Genomic DNA, 22020 nt, shown 5'->3' on the forward strand with positions numbered 1-22020 from the left:
GTACTAGCAGGGCCGTCTTATTGAGCTAGCACCCCTGGGCACAACCCAGGGGGCCCAGGTAAACATGGGGCCCCCCCATCAGGGCTGGTTCTACTGCAATAAATGATCTTGCGGGATGGGGCAGTGTGGAGATTAGCTGGAAGGAAGGAATATGACTGCAGTCTGGTCTCTGCACACTGGCACTGCTTGGACAATGGACTGCTAGCAGCGGGGCAGCTGGGCTTGGGAGTCAGGCTGAACAGGCACCAGTTCTACTTCTGCCTTCCAGCTATACTGTCAGTGTCACCTGTCCTGAATCTCCCTGAGTGTATGTGAATGCCCTCCGCCTCCACGGTCCACCCACAGCCCAGCCAGGACTCCGTGACTGGATGCTGGATGGGTGAACTGTACTGCCTCTGTAGCTGCCTGTGCCGATCTTGCAGTGCCACTCTATATCTCACTCTAGTGAGTGAGATTTTGGATATAGCAGGATTCACTGTTAAAAGCACAGGCCCAAGGATGCTGAAGACCCCTTGTATAGTGACCAATCCCTGCATGGTGCCAGATAGGTGTGTGTGAAGCTGCAGCAGGTGAGAAACTTTGGAGGACACTAGAGACTGCAGAATTTGTAAGTCCATTGTCCAAATGCACCCCCCCCCCCACTTGACAAATGCATATTTCGCTCTCCTCTGCTGTTCTGAGTCTCTTACAACAAAAGACCTGCCACTCCTCTGAAAAGCAATCGCACATGGATTGGTTTTCAGAGGTATTTGACAGGAGGTGAGGAGGCTATATGTCACCTCTTCACTCCCAGTTTTAACCCCCTAAATGCTCCACAACCACGTGCATTGCGTTTTATTTTAATGGGTTGCGTTTGGTGACCAATAGTGCCCACCAAATGCAACTGATGATATCATTCTTGTCACAGTCACAAAATAAAAAAGCATTTTGGCTCCAGCATGTGCACATCCTGAGATGCTGCTTTTTCAGCAAAGCCCTGGTTCACACTGGTGCTTTTTTCAAATCATGGTACTTCAGCGTGATTTCAAAGTCATAGATCAGTGTGATTTGCACCACTGATTTCATTAAAGCTTGCAACTTAATTTAATAGAATTCTATGCAAGTCGCAATGAAATCTGGAAAAATTAGCGCAGGGACCTTTTTCATAATTGCTGTGACATGAGTTGCGGTAATATGAATGGTTAAATTGCCAGCAATGGGGTGCGACTTGCCCTGTGATCTGGACCTGTCAAATCGCATAACAAATCACAACCACATGAACAAGTACTAAGGGTTTATTGACACCAGCTGCTGCATTACAACAAGCTGCGCTTTTTTTTTAAACAAACTTTATTGCAATGTCAAGCTGACATGTCAAAGTTCAATTGGCCACAGTGTTGTGAATGCCGTGGTGTGAACTAGACATACCAGAGACGAGGCATTTTGCCTTGTCATGTGGTAGGACTGTGCTAGAATAACCACCCACCACAGTCCCACTGTGGTGGGTGGTTATGAATATACCTTAACCACTTGCCACCCCCCCCCCCCCCCGCTGCAGTTTCATTAAGGGTAGGCGGCATAGTAATTATTTTGTGTCATCTTTATTTGTATAGTATAGCACAGGTGTGTAACTAAAACCTTCAGGGCCCCAGTGCAAGAAACCATGAAGGGCTCCCTTGACTCCTAGGCTTCCAGTTCTGGAAGGGGATACTTGAACATCCTCCCAGAACCCTGTTTCCCGCAATCGCCCTGGGGTGCACATCCAGTGCTTTCTTTGACTGCTGTGTCCTTTGACTGTGATCAGCTGTGTCCAATCATGGCCCTTTTCCATGTGATCAGCTGATCAGATGTAAAAAGAATTGCTGGCCCCATCAGTGCCACCTATCATTGCCACCTGTCAGTGCCCATCAGTGCCGCCCATCAGTGTTCATCAATTCTGCCTATCAGTGCCCATCACTGCTCACCAATGCCTATCAGTGCCAGATATCAGTGCTCCTCAATGCAGCATATCAGTGCCCATCAGTGCCTCCTATCAGTGCCACCTATCAGTGCCTGCTCAGCATGATTCTGAGCTAAGGGCATCTCTCTCATACAGCACAAAGCCTGCACCGTGGGAAGTGTGAAGCTAAGCAGCTGAATTTAATCATACACACTCACGATGGTGCACACATGAGGAGAGGGGCAGGGGAAGGTTGGCTTTCTCCTTTCTCATCTATGCGAGGGTAGAGGGGGAACTGTCAGTGCAGTCTCTGGGCTGGTAACTGTTTATTAAAGCTCAGCAGCTACCATATTTGTAGCTTCTGACTTAATTTTTGTACAGATGACAAGTTCTTCTTTAATCCTTGTACAACATTAAAAAAAAGAAAGAGAAAAGAAAGAAGTTTTGTCTCGAGTGGGGCTTATTTCCAGTAAATGTTGGCCATACCCTTGCTTGTCCTATGTCTCCCTATTGGTCCTTCAATGTGATGGATGGCACTGCTAAAAAAATAAAGAGTCTCAGCATGTGGGGGGTCATGATCAACTTGACATTTACAAGTAAAGTCTGGATTTGAAAATAAATCCAGCTGTGTATATGACTGGATGACAGAAGTAACCCTCCTTATGCATTTTTCATCATACACTCTGAATTGTTCAGACTGATGACTGGTTTACTTGAACTGCTCCGGCTTGATAAATCAGGAGTCTCTATTCTTCGTATCAAGGATTGGTGTAATTTCAAAAGCACATTTTCTCATGCTGGGTGAGGGGATGGAACTCCAGTGCTGCGTCAAACAGAAAGGTACTGATGACGGGTACATTTTAATATAAATATCTAACTTTTGTTGGTTCACATACATCTCTTAATCTATACAGTTGTTCTGGTGAACACTTTAATAAATCGTTTTGCAAGTTACACAAGATTTGATTGGCATTTCTATTTATGCATTGCCACTGTTCAATAAGAACACGCTTGTTGAAAAACAATTTCAATTTCACACAGCATAGAAGGCTTTCTGTACGGTTCTTGCACGTTCATGGAATATTAAACGGGGTCACAGGATGATAATATTATGCTACTACTTAGAAGAAAATTTTACTGAAAATAAGAACAGAAGCTACAATCAGAAATGATTTGTATAAAAAAAGACTGATGCTTGATGACCAAGTTCAAACTTTTCTTTTGGTTATTATCCCTTATCAGACAACAGACTTCTTGATTAAGGATACCATATCCAATTCTTACAGTATAATGGCAGTGATAATTTATAGACCAAGGCAATCTTATGTCTTCAGATCTTAAAGCAGAAAATGTAATCTTTCTTACAATGATTGTACTTCAATGGGAAATGGCATAGACATGGCTTAAAATATAGAACAGAATTGTTTTACCTGCCAAAAGGATTTGTAATGACATGATGTCATCCTTGTGATCCAGAAACTTTTGATAGTCTACATAACCATATCTTCAATCTCCACTGTAATGTGTTTGTTAAAGAGTCCAAACACACCCCTAGGTTGCTGACTAGACAATTAAAGAACTGCAGAGCACTAGCACTAGCATTAGGTCCTCCCTCTGCTCACTCCTTTAGTCAGTGTATTGGTGACAAGCATAAATGAATCATACTGCTGCCACTCCCTCTCCCAATCTAAATTATGCTCTATAGGGAATTACAGGAGGCTTATATCAAAGCAAATTCAGGTACCTATTCTAACTGCACTTAAAGCAGAATTCCAGCTAGAAATAAGATAACCGTGAAAAACCCTTTAAAGCAGTGGTGGTGAACTTTGGCTCTCAAGATGTTTTGGTACTACATTTCCCATGATGCTCAACTACACTGAAGAGTGCACGAGCATCATGGGAAATGTAGCTCCAACATATCTGGGGTGCCAAGGTTCCCCATCACGGCTTTAAAGGATAAAACACAACTAACATTTACTGAACTATTTACCTTCCATCCAGAGATTTTCCCTAGACTATTTTTCTGCCACTAGATATTCTCAGCCTGATGACCAGCATTTTTTAACACCCTTCCTTTGAGCTCAGGTCCTCCTGAGCCTGCCCAAGCCTGTTACTGCTCAATGAAAGTAGAAGCTGATCAGTGATGAGCTTATCTGCCCGTCATTTCATATCAGCGCGTGTCTTGTCAGTATAACAACAGATTGTCTCGTTGTGCTGTTACATTCTCTTACACTCCAGCTCTGCTGTACAGATTACAAGTAGCTGATAGTTGGTCAATACTAACACTAAATTGGGAAAAAACATGCATTTAATGATGCACTAATGATGACAGAACTGTATTATTTGTGCCTTTTATATCTGCTTACAGTTCAGTATATATATATATATATATATATATATATATATATATATATATATATATATATATATATATAAATATAAAAGAAGAACAGAACAGGAAAAAAAGAAGCAGATGCCCATATATAAGCAGTTGATAGTAGTTGTGTGTTTCTGACACCAGCAACATTCCTGATGTTATTTTTATAGGAACGCATAAATCATATGCATACATATGTATGTATGTATGTATGCAGGGCCGCTGTTAGAAATCACTGGGCCCCTTACAACCTACCTGACAGGGCCCCCGGGAAATCAAATTGCTAAAATGCCATGGTCACAATGGTATGCTTTGCAGCCATTGCAGAAATAAGAGCCTTGCTACTGCTGCCTCATGACACCTGTTGTTTTTATTTTACATTTTACATTTTTACATTGTGAGACCGCATTGCAGCTGTAAGCCAAGTATTTGGCTTGAAGGTGCAGAGCAGCCCCATTGAACTCAATGGGAAGTTTGACAGATGGTGCTGCCAGTCAAATTCTGCAGCCTGCAGTACAAATGCCTCAGCTCTGAAGTAAAGCGTTGCAGCCATGGCATGTATACAGCCCGGTATGACAGCTGGCTTTTGTCGAAGGGGCTTGATCAAAAAAGGGATGCTGACCATCTCCCTGACCGGAGTGTTCTGGTGGGGCGTCCCCTTGTCAGAATACAATAGAATAGCAGGGGAGATCACTGTACTAACATTAGATTGTTAGTACAGAGGCTCTGACCTGAGGTGTCAGGGTTTTTTTTCGTTCAGCCTGTGGGGTTTAGCAAAAGTAAACTAGCAGTGTATATGAGACATTAGGCCACATTCACGTTGGAGGTGACCTGAATGTGTGACAAGTGCACAAGTAATGGGCAATTTGCAGTGCATTTTGGAAATGCGCTGCACATGCGCATAGAACTTGTGGTGCACAATAATTGTTAATGTCACCCCAAATGCAATGAGAAGACATGCGTTTTGTCATGTGGCAACGCTGCATGCCTTAAAAGTTTCTGAAGCCTCTATATGTTTGTCACATATATGGCAGCCCATTCAAGTGAATGGGTTACCCTATGTGTGAAAAACAAGAAAAAAAAAAAAAGAAAATGTGAGCAGGAATGTTTGTTACTGCTATATGAAGTATAAAGGGACCTTAGGGATGGTATATAGAAATGGCTGGGCAGAGATGCCTGGCAGCTGGAGAGAGAGATGTGTCCACTGGGTTCTTGCTCAGCACTGCATTGACAGTTATCTGCAGTTCTAGGCTGGCTTCATATTCACCCTCTCTCCAAAATCCTAAAGTTTTGTGACTTTGTTCCAGCAGCAACCCCCCCCCCCTCACCCCCACACCCCCTCCAGCAGAAGCACTGCTCCATCCAAACCCTGGAGTTCAGTGAGCACAGAGCAGTGAGAGCAGATCTGGAGGGGGATGAGAGGTCAGCACTCAGGGAGGAGGTGAAGCTTCCTGCTCATGCTGACCAGAGATAACATTGACGAGGGGGAGTTTCAGGACCCGGCAGAGACACAGGCAGACTGAGACTGCAGCTGTCTTCTGCTCCAGATCAGGACACTTTACCAATTGCCAGTAGGAAGAACTGAGATGCTGGAGGGAGAAAGCTGGCAGCGCTGCTAGGAGATCCACAAATTTCAGAAGGCAGTTCGGCTAGCTCTCCTGCTCTGCAGGTTCCCGGGCCCCTCTTCTGAAGTGACAGAGCTCGGGCCCTCTACAGGAAGGCTGGCTGTACTGCCCTATCAGCGGCCCTGTATGTATGTATATATATATATATATATATATATATATATATATATATATATATACACACACACACACACACATATACATATACACTGTATATATCCCATCAGAAATGTTTAATTGCCTCCTTTTCTTATCTCTTGTATTTACGCTTTCACTGACCTTCACACGACAGTTATAACTGATAGGCACCAGGGATTAGTTTTCAGTGGCCTTGTAATTAAAAACAATTTCCTTTGTGCCAGAAGTAGAGCTGCAGATTTCTGGATCAGTCACAATGAAGGCATGGCAAGGGCCAAAAAAGCAAATGCAAGGGCATAGCAGGAAGGGGCAGGGCTTAGCACAAGCAGGTCCCTGGCTATAGCTTTCCACAAATGAATCTTTGCAGGGTACTTCACTCGCGTTTCTGACGCTGCAGCAGCCTTGTGTTTTAAAAGCTAGGTTGAAGACCCACCACCTTCATATACTGTATGAGACTAATCATGTTTCACTTTGCTTGTGCATTTATTGTATTTTCACTTATGTACCACCTACTAATAGCATAGGCAGCTGTAGTAATTTATCAAATCAGTTCACAAGTATTACCAGTCTTTAAAACATCATTTTTTTAATTGAACGTTTCATTATAAAATGACCATGCACACCATAAAATAATGAATGCAATTAAAATATCCTATGCATATTTAGTGATCTGATCTTTGTGTAAATTACTATTCCACTTATTTTTGCTATTTGCCATTTTTCTGTATTTCCATCGATGATATGAGAAATAGTGAGTGAATAATACATATACTACACATTAAATAAGGATTTGTACAATGTTTACTTGTGTATTTGTTTTCTTTAGTCCAAACCTTTTTATATTTTTCTAGCCTTGTATGTTATAAATCGTGACTGTTTTTATTTTATTTTATTTTTTTATAGGATATGCCTTAAAATATCTTTATCTAAGTGAAAATGGTACTTCTTTTACTCACACTGCAGTGGCCTGTGCTAGTAGAGCTGAGTAACAGCCACACCACAGCTTTGGTAAATTACAGAAAACCTTGGTTTTTACTCTGTTGCCTACTGAACGTCACGGTCATATTCAGACATCCATCACAACTGTTCTAACAGGGATGTAGAGGTCAGGTTATAAAAATTGAGGTTATTGGTATAATAACTGACCATATATCTATTTCAGTTTGGATTTAAGAATTTAAAGCAAAGTAATTTCTAGCAACAATTATCTTTATGATTGTTCTTTAATTATGTTTGTAATATGGGGCTAATAGGTATAATCAGAGTTAATCTTCAGGGAGACATCTGTTTTATACAATTACTAGCACTGGATACAAAGCTTTGGTAGAGGAGTATGTATTTAAGTGGTTTTAATGTCACTTGTGTAGTCTGCCTTAATTAAGAAAATTAAGATTTTTTATTTTTTATGGTGCGTACAAACATTGGTGTACAATATGCAAAAAAAAAGATGCCTGATTGACTGTGTATGAATGTCTGTATGCATGAAGTATATGCACACACAAAGGCTTATTTTGATATCCTTTAAATATGTTCTAAATCACCGTTATGGCATGCTCTTCTATGCATATTAAAAACAACTGTATAGCAAGTTAAACGGGGTTGAAAATTTAATATATGATTATTTTGCATGCAGAAATTCTTCCAACATAAATATTTAGATGTTGTTTATGACATCTGTCATGTCCATTGAAAATTACGGTTTGCAATCAAATTCATAGCCATGCCAGAAGGCATAAATTAACCCTGCCTCATAACAAATGAAAGGAATAGGGTCTAGTGAAATATTGATTTCCTTTCTTCCTATATAGCTCAAATAGTTGCATATATTCATCCGGTTTTATTTGCATACTCACAGTGATCTTTATGTAGATATTATGTAAATAATTGCATCGTTGCCATTAAAGTTTAATACTGTATGTGAAATATAGCTGGATGGTGATATGTAATATTCCTTACCAGGCGAAGATGCAAATGAGTTGGAATGGCTTAGTTACAACTGGTCAGCACAGTAACTAATCCCTACTCAATAGAAGACAACATATTCATTTGTATTTATAAAATCTATGCGTATTTAACAGCTTTTTATTTATGCATGTATAGCACTAAACTAACTTTATGACATATACATATCTAGATTAAAGATATAAAATAAAAATCTGTTTCTTGATGTACATTGTATATATTATTCAGAATATTTTGTATATCAGTGGTTGACAATCTGCTTACTCTGAGGCTATTCATACTGTTCTACACCATAATAATTTTATGCTGGTATCAGGAATGTACTGGATACCTGCTTTAGCCTTACTTAATAAACGCAGTAAGGAGCAAAAGACTCAGAACAAAGTGTGGAAAACCAATGTTTTCCTGAGTGAACAATTTTATTGCTACAAATTACCAAGTACACATATTCATAAAATTTTTGTTGTGATAAGCAAACTCTGCAACTGCCCTCTCTGTTGACCCATTTAGCTAAATATTATTCAAGATTTATATAATGCCAACAGCACAATATAAAGGGAGACCAAATGGTTACAATACAGCTCAATACAAAAGGAATAGGGGCCTCTGCTCATGGCCCTTATAATCTAAAGTGAGGGGGAGGCAGTACAGAAGGTAATAGCTACAGGGATGATCTGATAGAGGTGGCTGAAGTACATTTTGTAAGTAGAGGTGGGGTAGGCTTCCCTAAATAAAATTTGTTTTCCAGGATCACCCAAAGGCAATCAGGGTAGGAGCTAATCGGACAAAGTAGGGTTTCAGAGGAGGGGGGAGGTTCTGGAGAAGTCTTGGAGGTGAGCATTGGAAGAGGTAACAAGGAAGCTAGAGAGGAAGATGTTTTGGGAAGACTGGACAGTATGGTTTGGGTGATATTTGGAGACAAGATTAAAGATGTAACTGGGGGAAGTGTTGTGGATGGTTTTGTATGTTGGGCTAGTGGGGGCCTCTGAAGGGATTGTCAAAGAAGGACAGCAGCCACAGATCGGTTAATACACTATTTAAGTCAAGCATCAGCATTCATGATAGACTGAAGGGGGAATAGACTGTGTAAAGGTAGGCCAGTGAGGAGGGCATTGCAGTAGTCAAGGCAGGGGATAATGAGGGAGTGAATACATTGTATGGTATCTTTAGTTAAGAAGTGTCAAATTGTGGAAATGGTGCCTCAGAGGTTAAGTCGGCAAGATTTAGCCAGTTATTGGATGTGGGGCCCAGATTAGTGGTCAGAGTCCAGGATAACACCTAGCACAGTGGTGTGTGTTGGAGTACCAACGATTGTGCTATTGATCTCATTGGTAAAGTTCAGAGGGGGGGATCAGGGAGGAGGGAATATTACAAGCTCAGTTTTGGATAGATTGAGTTTGAGGTAATGGTAACTATTGTGGGTAATTATCCACATTTAGTATAAAGCTTACTACAGCTGCCACTGTTTGAATATCTCCCACATACAACACTTCTAAAAAAAACAGTTATGGAATGGTATGCCCAGCAAATTGATGTATAAATAGCTATTTTGCCACGCTAAGGTGGACATAGGACATTTTAAAAATACAATCAACCACCACAGTAATCTTTATAGATTTTGCAACAAATGTTTTCTGCACAGCCTTTCAGAGCTGGAACTAGAAAAATAAAATGTTGACCACACGAAAAACACATTCCTGTGAACAGCTGAGCTACAGACATACAACAGTCTGTGTTGCCCACAATGCTTCTAGGTCAGCCTTTTTCAACCAGGGTGGCTTAGCAAAATGTCTAAAGATTTATCAAAAAAAAAAATTGTATACAAGCCAGCAGGTGGATCAAGCCTGCCTTTTAGTTAAACAAAGCCACAGGTTTTCTTTATGCACCATTATGACTTTCTAGATCAGGGTTTCTCAACCTTTTCAACACAGAGGAACCCTTGAAATAACTTTCTGGTTTCAGGGAACCCCTGCTAAAAATGACCATATCTACAACTCTTGATACCTTAGTGCAGGGATAGGCAACCTCAGCCATCCAGCTGTTTTGAAACTACAAGTCCCATGAGACATTGTAAGACCATGAAAATAACATACATAACTCCTAGAGGCAAAGACATGATGGGATTTGTAGTTTTACCACAGATGGAGGGCTGAGGTTGCCTACCCCTGCTTTAGTGTGATGGTCAGTGGGGAGAAAGCCCCTTATACTTGTGGTCATTGGAAAGAATGACCCCCTTACAGATAGATAAAAAGATCAATGGTGTCAGTGGGAATTTATCTGAGAGGCAGAAATTGCTCATTGCACAAGGAACTCCTAGAAACCTAAAGGTTCCATAGAACCCTGGCTGAGAAACCCTGTTTTAGATACTGACTTCCTAACAAACAATGGCGTCATCAGTTGATAGGAACGTCTGTTGCCTCCATATTCTTGTTTGACCCTTCTCTGCCCCTCTCCCTCGGCACTGGGGTCACATTAGCTGACTGATGGAGAGAAATTGGGGGAGAAGAGAAACATTGGAATACTAGTCAGTACCAGTGTGCAAAAGTGTATTTGCTTTGGAAGAATAAATCACCTCGAATGTTGGGTGTCCTACATGTGGATGTTGCTACATTATGTAAAACTATTAGCATCATTTTTTTTTACATTTTAGAATGGGGTGCCTTGAGACTGTACATAATTTTAAAGGGTGCCTTGCCTGAAAAAAGTTTGAGGAACACTGTTCTAGGTCATGAAGAGTTTGTTTTTGACAACCCCTTCTGTCCTTCTGTTTTATTATGTTTCTAATATTTTTTAAAATAGTATCTGTTCTTTCAAGAAAGCCTTAAGCTTTGATTTTCTAATCTCAGTTTCTCTGAATCGAACAGCATGGAGAGATGAATCTCCCACTGCGGCTACTGTATTCTGAAAGGTGGTTCCTGTTGTTGCCCTAGAACAGGGTTATTGTGTTCCTGTAACTCATTGGTTGTTGAAGATTTCCCAGCTTATCTTTGTCTTTTTTGGGCAGATACCCAATACCCGCTGCAACAAGGATGAGGCTTACCTTTGCTGCACTTTTGTCAGTGCTTGTGGAGTTATCCTTTAATAATAGCAATATAAAGTGTTCTTGCAATCTGACTAATTTTGTTTAAAATTAGGTAGATATTACTCACCTGTATCACAGCTAGGTCCAGTGAAACCTTGCGGACAAGCACACATATTAGGAGAGATGCAAGAGCCTCCATTCCTACAGCCATCCTTGCAAAAAGCTAAATTGATAAAAAATAAAAAAAAAACACAAAAATTACAGCATATGAGCTTTCATGTAGCTGAATAAAAATGACTTTATTTTAAGCCAAATCAGAGAACCGCAATAAACATAGCTACTATTCCTATGGAAATTCTTAAACAGATGGTAGAGAACAGTTCGAAGGGTGGGTGTACTGGCAGTGTTCATTTATAAGATATAATAGCTCATAGCCCCACATGCAGGGACCAGAACACCAGCCTGACATGCTTACTAAAAGTGAATGCTTTCTCTAGCACATTCATGCAACTACAATTTGGGGTTCATTTACTACAGGCAAAAGGGCTGCTTACCTTGCAAGGAAAGTTGCACTTTGTGAAATAATTTTCCCCAGAGCTTAGTAAATATGATGACGTTTCACATTGCAAAGATCACCCCATAACATACAAGGAACAATTTGCTCACACGTGATTGGATCATGGAAGCCAGCAGAGCTCCACCTCATTCAATGATCTCTGGTGCAAATTCCCTTGCAAAGTGAAACATCATTTAAAAAATAAGCAGCTTATTTGTCTTTCAGTAAATGAACACAATTTAGTGTTCACTTACAGTGTACACTATCATTCTTACAAGTTGTTTGAACACCATAATACCTGTAAAGAAAAGCATTTTCTTTTATAGTATGTTGGTACTTTCCAAACATTGGAGAACAATAACGTTAATTGTATGTTATTTTTAGGATATTACCTTTGCATATGGTGCCGTTTCCTGTGTATCCGGGCTGACAAACACAGTTATGACCGCCCACAGTGTTAAAGCACAAAGCATTTTCATCACAATTATGCTGGTTTGTTACACACTCATTATGTTCTAGAGAAGAAGAAAAAAAAACTATTTATGACACATAATTGTAAGAAGGATCACCATGAAACTGCAAATTAATACTTGGTGTTAAATTAATGCTATCAATATGAAAAATGTCAAAATATATACATAAACTGTAATAAAAACATGTGTTTTAACAGGCATATCAATCACAACAAAGGGCAGACATAGGTAAATACATTTCGGGTCAACCATCGGACCCTTATTCGGATCCATAACAAGTATTACAACCTTGGTGTAAACAATCCCCATTTCTTATTTTACAGGTAGAGAACTAAGCATTTTATGGAATTTTATGTTTAGTGCTCCACCATAAGTTTTTTAAGTTGTTTTATTTTGCTTCAATTAGTTTATTCTATGCACATCTACATATTTTCATGACTGTAGCTCAGCTAATTCAGTGCCATGCAATTTTAGAATTAATTTTCTTAAAGTGAATCACATGCTATAAATGAATAACGTAACATGTGTAGTCAATAGCTAAAGTATAATGTGACAGAATCTATATTTCCCAACAAAGTGCAGGCTTGTTCCAAATCACCTTATTCTCAATGGTTCAAAAATTCTTACACAATTACTTAAATTGCATGTAAATCCAAACGATGAACATTAATTATTGCTCCTTTTTATTTAAAGGTTTGTTCACCTTTACCGACTTTTGCCAAAAATATCCCTATGCAGTACAGTGCCCTTCAAACTTTACCATGCTGTGCTTCCTTTTTAAACATATACTTACTTTTTCTGATGCCACCCCCTGAAAATAGTATATTCCTTTATAGCATGGGTCTTCAAACTATGGCCCTTCAGTTGTTCAGGAACTACAATTCCCATCATGCCTAGTCATGTCTGTGAATGTAAGTGTTTTACAATGCCTCATGGGATGTGTAGTTTCACAACAGCTGGAGGGCCGTAGTTTGAGGATCCCTGCTTTATAGCCACAAAGGATAAAAAGCCACATTGTGTGTACCAATACATTTTAAAATTCAGACATTAGGTTGTAAAAATAACCATCACCACTGTGCTGTCCAAAGCTTGTGCAGGGAGCAGAGCTGTTGGAGGAACTCAGTTCCTGACTGGATAGTAAAAGAACAGTAGCAAACTAAATAAGTCATCCCTATGCTTCCTCTGCTTTCTACTCTCATCAGAATGTTCCTGGTTAACAAATTTGCATGTAGCACACGTTACTAGCATTCTAGTCTTTTCCCTCCCTCTCCCAGTTTGAATGATGTTGTATAAGCATTGTATAGGGGGTGGCAAGAGGGGGATACATAGTAAAAATTGAGATACTCACACTGGTTGCATTTAAAAATATATATATTTTATTAACTCGAATATAACTATATTATTCTTTATATCTCCCTGGAGTTCAATTTTAACCACTTCCCACCCGGCCAATGCATATATTCGGCCGGGTGGGAGCCGTCTACTCCTGATAGGACGTTCAGGAACGTCCTTCAGAAGTAGCGGGATCGCGTGCGCGCGTGCCCGCGCAGCGGCACGATCCCGATGTGTTCGTGTCACCCGGACACGGCACATCTCAGATCAGCAGGAGGGCTCTGTGATTGGCCCTCCTGATCACATGACGGCCGTGTCCAATCACGGCAGTCATGTGATGTAAACAAACAGCCGGTTGCTAGGCAATCGGCTCTCCTCTCCTCACACGAAAGTCATCGCTGAGGAGAGGAGAGCAGAACGCTGCAGCCGGCTGATGATCAGTGAGTATGAGCTGCTTTTTACAGCTTTTTACTCACTGATCACCAGTCTAGTGTCAACACACAACACACCACACAGTACAAACACATATGTCCCCAAAACACACATGTCCCCAAAACATACATGTCCCCAAATAATAAAAACACATGTCCCTAATAATAAAAACATGTCCCCCACATATGTCCCACTAAAATCACATGTCCCAATGATTATCTGCACACATTTGTACGTGACCACCTGCACACATATGTACATGATCATTTGCGTACATATGTCCCTGATCACACAAACCAATTATTATACACTTAACGGAATTTTTTTTACCAAAAACATGTAGCAGAATACATTTTGGCTTAAATTTATGACAAAATTTGATTTTATTGGATTTCTTTTCAAATAGAAAAAAGAAAATATAGTTTTTTTTACCAAATTTCTGCTTTTTTTGCGCTTATATCGCAAAAAATAAAAAACGGAGTCGTGAATAAATAACACCAAAATAAAGCTCTATTTGTGCGAACAAAATGATAACAATTTCATTTGGGTACAGTGTAGCATGACCGCGCAATTGTCACTGAAAGCGCTAGAGCGATGAAAGCTGAAAATTGGGCTGGGAAGGAAGGGGGTGAAAGTGCCCTGTATTGAAGTGGTTAAAGTAGAGTTTCAGATTTTCTATCAATTTAAATAATTGTTTAGGCCAAGCTGGACCAAATTAACAATTTCCATTTATAATGGATGTGGTCAATGTGTGTGTTGTAATATACTGTTGTAGCATGAACTACAAGTAAATTACACTAATTTACGGGAGCAGTAAAGCCAATTTCCCATCTGCTTCCAGAAGTAAAAAAAATTGAATAAGTATATAAGAGTCGGGCTGAGTGCTTTACAGCCATTCAGTAGAAGCTTTGTATTTTTATCAATTAATTCCTCTGATTGGTGGAGGTGGAGAGGTGGGTGGAGGGCTTTACAATTTCCACTTTGGGCATTCAGAGGGAGCCTTGTATTTCCTCCCCCTCTGACAACTCCTACAATAGTGGATGCCCATTTGGCTGTACTGGCTTTTCACAGATTATAGATAGCCTACATGGTCCACAAAAAGGGTCAGAATGGCTCTCTGGCTAGGTGAAAATGTTACCATCTTAAATTCAATTCTCAGTCTTGTACTATTTACTTGCTATATGGATAGCTGTTGAAAAAACTCATTCTTTGGGTCCTTTGTCTTATAATTGAGGAAACAAAATAGTTTATTTGTCTACTGAATAACCACTAGATCCCAAAGAAGCAAACAGGTGGCACGCATGTTGCAGTTCAAAGATGTATCACGGAGACAGCGCTGGGTGTCAGCCAGTCATGAAACACCAGTGTTTTTATTTTGGGGAAAATTTAACGAGTGAACCTGTTGATTTGATCTGTGTGACTAAAGCAAAATGTTACCCATAGACATCACATGCCGGTTAGATACGTCTATGATCCAATCACAAACATATCTCCATAAACATGCCTGGTTGCAAGGGAACAATAGGAGGACAGCTCTGGAATTAACTTATCTCTGGGAAAGCATTGACTATTGAGAACAGTTGGCCAGGAACTATCTAGAAAGGTTAAAGCCTGTTCAAAGTCATATGTTACGGTATTCTAATTTGTCAGGGTGATGACAGTCTTATGTCAATAGGAATCATTGGAATATCAGAGTCAGTGAAGTTTTCTATAAGGTGGGTCTTACTTTTGTAACATTAATAAGAATACAGCTGACACTATCTTTTATGTTATAAGATAATGCTGGGGAGCAGGTTGAAGTGGAAAAAGGAAATGCATATGTTCTCCTTATCTATAGAGCATTATAAAAACTCTTTGGAAATTAGGAGGGAGTAGGCATATCCAGGCCTTTATATTTAACTCATACATGCTGTTTTGAAAGAGCTTATTCATCAGATAGAAGTACTCGACCTGCATCTTCCTCTTTGCAGTATCAAGCCTCATAAAGCCTTGATGTCATTGGTGAGATTGTTAATTTCTTCATCAACAACCACCCTGTGCAATGCTCAAATCCCATATCTAGAAAATTAACAGCGTGTGACAGATGGTTTGTCCCAAGTTCGTCACATCCATTGGTTTATAACAAGGTAAATGACACCAATTACCATCTGTAATCACTGTTGCTGTCTATAAATTTTCTCTGATGATTACGGGTAACAGGTCTTCAGAGCCCAAAAGCCTTTTTAGCAATCTAGTGAAAAAGTCTTGAAAAGTGTTTTATGTTTTTATATTATAAATATGTAATATTAAAATACTATTAACTTCACTTTCATCATCATCCTTGTTACCTGGACTAACAGTTTTTAAAGTTGTTGCATTGTCAATTTTATGCAAAGCTGCAAGTAGTGGAGACAGCTTAAGAATTGGATTAGAACAGTTTCTCAACGACTGGGCCATGGCCTACTGTGGGTCGCAGCCTCCCTCCTGCCAAGCCGCAGCTTAACAGCCAATTGCAGAGCCAGAGTTTATTTTTTGTGTGTATCCAAATTTATCTCTCACCGAGCTGCGTCTCGGTCTGACAGCTACTGCTGTCACGATCATCTTACCAGCTGCTTACTTGCAAGATGTCAGAGTTCTATGTCTCTCTTAGGACTGAGTAGCACTGTCTCAGCACTTACAGTTCTACTCTGACATCTTATGCTCACTACACCTAGCACCTAGCTTGTATCTTTGGGCCAGTTCCCACCAGTACAAGAAGACAAAGAGAAGCCCCACAGAGGAGGAGCAGCTACAGCAAACAGTTGTGAGGCAGAGAGCCTCAAGGCTCCAGGGATTTCAGATTAGCTAGCCTTGCCCTACGTTCTCACAGCAAGGAGAGCTATTAGAAGATGCAGGTGCCATTAGTCCGAGTTTTTACTTGAAAGAGCTCAAAGTACCGGGCTCTGGGGGCAATGTGAAATTATAAAGTTGCAGACTTGTCTACACAGAAGCTTTACACAGACCGGCACCCAGCTAATGCAAGCAGGCCTGGCTTTTTCAGGCACTCTTGATGCCACCTCTTTGCAGAGCCACACTGGTGATCTGAGGGGACGAGAGGATGTTGATAGGGATGCCACTTGTTGCAGTATACACTGATTTCAGGTTCTATATATTATTTAAAGTGGAACTATGATGCTGTGTCCAGGAACTCCCTGCGGCTGCTAATATCTTTGGCCATTTTTCTTCTTGTGATTTTCATCTGTTTTGTGCCAAGTTGACATCACTTCCATATATACACAGCAATTGTACATTGAGCTGCACGTGCATGGCTCAGTGTATGGTGAAAACAAATAAAAAGATTTTTAATGAAAAAGATAGAATATGTCTTCTGTATTAAAATCCTGCTTGGTATAAACGCTGTTTTGAGTAAAGTTCATTTTAAATGTATAAAATCCCAATGCCGCTGAAGCTATAACAGCTTTGTTAACTCTCTGCATGGACTTCAAGCAAGCAGTAGCGACAGCTCTTATATCAGGATCACCTTTGTGCTGCCTGTCACTTCTACTCAACCACCTCCCAACCTGTCAGAGATTCTTTATTTTCTGTCCTGCACACTACTCTGCATGCAGCTCAAAGGGATCTTAAAACTGACACAGCAGCAAAAGGGGGGCTATGTTGCCAAACACTTTGTCCACCCTTTGTCTGCCTGGGAGTTTATTCAAAATAATGAGGTGAAATAATATCATAGTTTTCTCAGATCATAGTAAGCGCTTCACATTTGATGAAGTGCAGGTAGTCCTACCATGCGTGGATAGCATGAGTATTTTTTATTTTTTTTAAATCTTTGGTCCTCAAAGGTTTTGGATCAATTTACACCACCCTGATTTCACAAGGGTTGAGAATCATTAGCTAAGAAGATACATTTCCAATTTACTAACTGGTTGTAAGAATGAGTGAACTTTAAATGTGTTATAAAAATGTCAGGTCAGAGAATAGGTCTCAAAATAGCTAGCAACTGTAGAGCCAAACCATGCAGTCCTAAATTCAAAACAGATTTTTTTGTATCACTTTACTTTGTATTCGTTCAGGAAAACCAAGTATAGCTGTATAAATACTGTGCCTGTATGTTACTATTGTACAAGGTTTCCATAAATGTAAAAAACAAGTCTACTTACTGAGCTCACTGTTGTACGAAACTATCATTCTTGGATTGTAAGTAGAAGACAATTTGTCTTCATCTACGGGCACAGGATGTCTTTTTATGACCCGCAATAATCCTCACAGTGCAATAGCTTGGAGTAAAGTTTAGCAGCAAAGCAAGCGTGTGAAATAACAAGTTAGGAATCATGTCAACATGCATGTGACCTAAATAACTATGTTCCTTAAATAAGGACGCATTGAGAAAAAAACTGACTTTGTTGATGAATCATTAATAAAAAAAATGTTATGTTCCTTTCAGCACATGGCATGATGTTTAAATGAGAAACAGGTGGTCCTTGACAGGCTTCATGTGCATGCAGATTGCCACTGGTGATACCCACAAATGATGCTGTGCCTTTACGAACTGAAATCCAATAAAAAGAGCAGGCCAGGGAAGGTAAGACTGCAGAGGAAAAAGGTTAGATGATGCTAAATATCCTCCAGGAAATGAGGCAGACTGACTTTCTGCAGATTCAATGCACACTGGCAGAAACTCTGTGTGCAACGAAATCAAAGCATTTCAGTGCTGGTAAGGAGCCTGTACAGCTGTGCAAGATCGAAAGACTGAAAGCAAGGTTGGCGCTCAGCTTTAAAACATGTATATAAAACAGGGTGCATCCCTGACACTTCATTTGCGGAGAATAATAGGTTTTTATAAGGGACGTCCAGTACGAAGACTGGCGCATAGCATCGCTTGTAGAAATGAGCATAGGCACATCTCTCAAATAAATGAGCATGCACACATCACTAATAAGAATGTGCATAGGTGGGAGCATGTCCAACGTTTCTGCCACCAGACGGGCTATTTAGGGACCCTCTTACTCACTGTCATTGCTGACTGGCCTTAAGCTTTTCCTGTGTCCTGAGTGTATCCTGTATCTGATTTCCGTTAATGGCCCGGCTTGCTACCGACTTGATCCTGGATTCTGCTTGTACCTCTGCCCATCTGTTCCTGATCTCGGCTTCATTCCTGCATATGCTTCTGTGCCTTGTTGTCCGCCTGCTACTGACCTCAGCTACCTCTGTGACTTGGCTTCATTCTACTCCTGAGTGTCCACTTCTGCTGTCCTTCATTACCACTCGGGTCATTACAGTATGTTCCTGCATAAAGGCCACTGTCGGCATCGACAACCCATGCTTCCAGAACCGGAACTACATGCAGAATGCCCCTCGACTGTTCCAGCGTGCATCACATCTGCTCCTGGCCTGATCTCCTGCCTGACATCTTAAGCTTGCATCTCCTTCTGCAAGTTCTGCTATCAACACCTGACGAGACTCGTGTTTCTCCTGTCCCTCTGCACCATCTGTTCCATCATCAATGGAGCTTGAGCTGGATATGCTAGAAAGGCCAACTTCATCAATTCAGTCATCTACCAGGTATATCACAGCTTTCTACTTGTTGGTAGCAGTATGTAACTAAATAGAACATGGCTGTCTGTGCCACAAGAAAAGGAGGTTGGTCCTCTTTGTCAATCAAATACATTTTAGCACAATAGCTGTAAGGAGCTTTCAGATAACATAGAAATTGCATCTGCTACAAGTATCAGTGTAATATTCAATTTTACCTGAATTCAAAGTAATAAAAGTACTAGCCCCCCAAAAAAAGTAAATATGCATAGCCCAATACATTAATTTTATAATTATACACAGACTAGTCTAGATACAGATGACTGCTTAGCAGTTTCCTATGGATCTTAAGGTTGCCAACCTGGATTGCATTGAGCAATAACCTAAAAATCTACCCTAGATCAAATTAAATGGTTTCTTTTAGTACAGGGACACAGCCAGTGTTTTATCTTGATGAAAAAGAGAAAAAGGGTTTGGGAATTTATATGAGGTCAAGGAATATCCCCGATAGGAGGAATAAATGGGAGCAAGGTTTGGTACTTAGTGTCACACAAGCAGCCAAGGAGACCCAACGATATAAAAAAAATGTCTGGTATGTCATAAATGACGACTATAAATCATGCATAATAACATAATACATATAAAATGGTAACATGAAAAGACTTTATTCCATAACAAAATACATAATAGTAGGATGGCATATTGGTGTAGCAGCATAATAGTACACAGTAATAGTATCATAAATACACCAGACTCATTATAACGTGTTTCACATTAAAAAGCATAATTCAACTTGGTAGGATCCAAAGAAACAATGTGGGTAATCATCTTTGGGTGTAAAAAGAGGGGCATCTAACATCTCTTCACAACGTCTTCAGGAGCAGATGCAAGATAGATGTAAACCAACTCTAGAGTCTAGGCAGAGGCATGGAATGCTGAGGGCCAGCCGGGAGGAACATCATCTCCGGGAGACGAGGCAGTGATCCCCATGACTCAGATGGAATGACCAACAAGACATGGCAATCACAGAGAAAGAATCCCCCATGAAATCAAGAGTGGTGTGAACAGCGTCTAATTAGCCCATCTAGGGCTGTGTATTAGAGTAGGTCCGGAGGTGAACAGTGTCCACAGGAAAAACAATCAAGGTATCGGTGGGTCTCCTAGGTTGCATGTTTCACACAAAGTCCAAAGCCCTGCTGCCATTTAGTGTTTTATCTTGGCCTTTGTTTTTTTCCTACCCCCAGTTATGATTTTCTTATTTATTCATAGATTTTTTGTTCTAATCGTATTTCCCACCTTTTTTGCCCCTGCTTTTAAACATAGGTAAATGAAGCCTAGATGCCCAGACCAAATTTAGCAGCATAGTATATGATAGCTTCCTGAATTAATCCTGTAACGGTATTAAAGGATTTGAATCTTTATTTAAAAAACATTTTTGAGGAGTCTGGTGAGATTTGAAAATTGGTCACAGAGCTAAAATTAAGAAATAAATCTCAGTGTTAACCCTTTGTAAATAGTTTGTCAGTTAATCAGCAGGGTCTGAAAACTAAGAATACATACATTTGAGCTCTAGTAGTCCTGTGCAAGTGTTAAAGTTTTCACCACACTGAGCATTGTGTGTGAGGACTGAAGGAGCGCATGCTCCGCAAACGCGTCGCCACTGCTGCTATGTCCTCACAGACATCCAGGAAGTGACGTCATCTCTACACTGCCAGTGCGATCCACGGACCTGGAAGCACCGGGATCCACTAACGCCGGCCAGCCTACAGCCTGATGGATGACAGTGTCCCTCGTGGACCCCCCCCCCCCCCGACCTGTGGTCACTGAGGGCTACCATTTTGAGCCAGTTACAGATGCTTGCTTTTTAACTACACTTGTGAATAGTCCTGATTTTATCTTGCCAATAAAATACCCTTGCCACCTTTCTGATACTTGGGAATGACAATGTGTAGGTGCCTCTACTGCATCAGTGTGGCCTCACAGCTATAATCAGGATATTATTGAAGGAGCATTAGCTGTCCTACAGGGACACGTGCTATTGTCACGTTTGCAATTGCTGCAAGCTCCTAGTCAATGCACATACTAGCCAGTGTCTATTTATTCGGTGTGGCTGGGGGGGCAACTCACATTTTCTGGAGGAGGTTAGCTTTGGCTAGCCTGTATTTCTCTTTTGCCAATTGTCTTAATACACATTATCATTGGTACCAAAGGCTTTGCTATAGAAGCAAAAGGTGTCTATGACATTTGTAATATTTGGTTTGCACAGTAAGAAGTGAGGGGAAGACTTTGAGGGGACTTTCATCAAGACTTGTGGTCATTATCAGGAGAAAATAAAGGTCTCCAGAAAGGATCCTGTTGGTTAAATTATTTTTTGGCAGCCCTTTACCTGTCAATAAGCTTAATGTTAATGGATTAGCAGTCTCTGCTTGTATTTCAATTAACAATCAAGCACATTCGTTCTTCTCCTCCTCACCTTGATAGTACAAGTCTTCATTTAAAACCAATCCTGGCAAGCAATGTTTTCCCTACACACAGCTTTGGCAAGCTAGATCCCAGCTGCTTCACTCCTACTCCTGCCTACCTCACATAATTAAGCTAGTTATTAATCTTTCCCTGACCTCCTCTGTGTAGCTAATGAGACTAGTGGTGTGATTGTACAGCCTTATTAGACTTTTGTGCC

General features: G+C 40.4%; 1 protein-coding gene across 1 annotated transcript in view; it reads right to left on the bottom strand.

Annotated features, from left to right (window-relative positions):
• Positions 1-22020, bottom strand: part of NELL2 (neural EGFL like 2) — a 438239-nt gene that overhangs the window by 88489 nt on the left and 327730 nt on the right. The window contains exons 14-15 of the mRNA XM_077472831.1: positions 11991-12113; positions 11170-11265 (exon numbers count right to left, since the gene is read on the bottom strand). Of these exons, the coding sequence (XP_077328957.1) occupies positions 11170-11265; positions 11991-12113 (219 nt within the window). The remainder of the gene's footprint in view (positions 1-11169; positions 11266-11990; positions 12114-22020) is intronic.

This window comes from Lithobates pipiens, unplaced genomic scaffold, assembly GCF_037356315.1.
Source record: "Lithobates pipiens isolate NorthernLeopardFrog02 unplaced genomic scaffold, aLitPip1_a1.2 Scaffold_8, whole genome shotgun sequence".
In the NCBI taxonomy this organism is placed as follows: domain Eukaryota; kingdom Metazoa; phylum Chordata; class Amphibia; order Anura; family Ranidae; genus Lithobates; species Lithobates pipiens.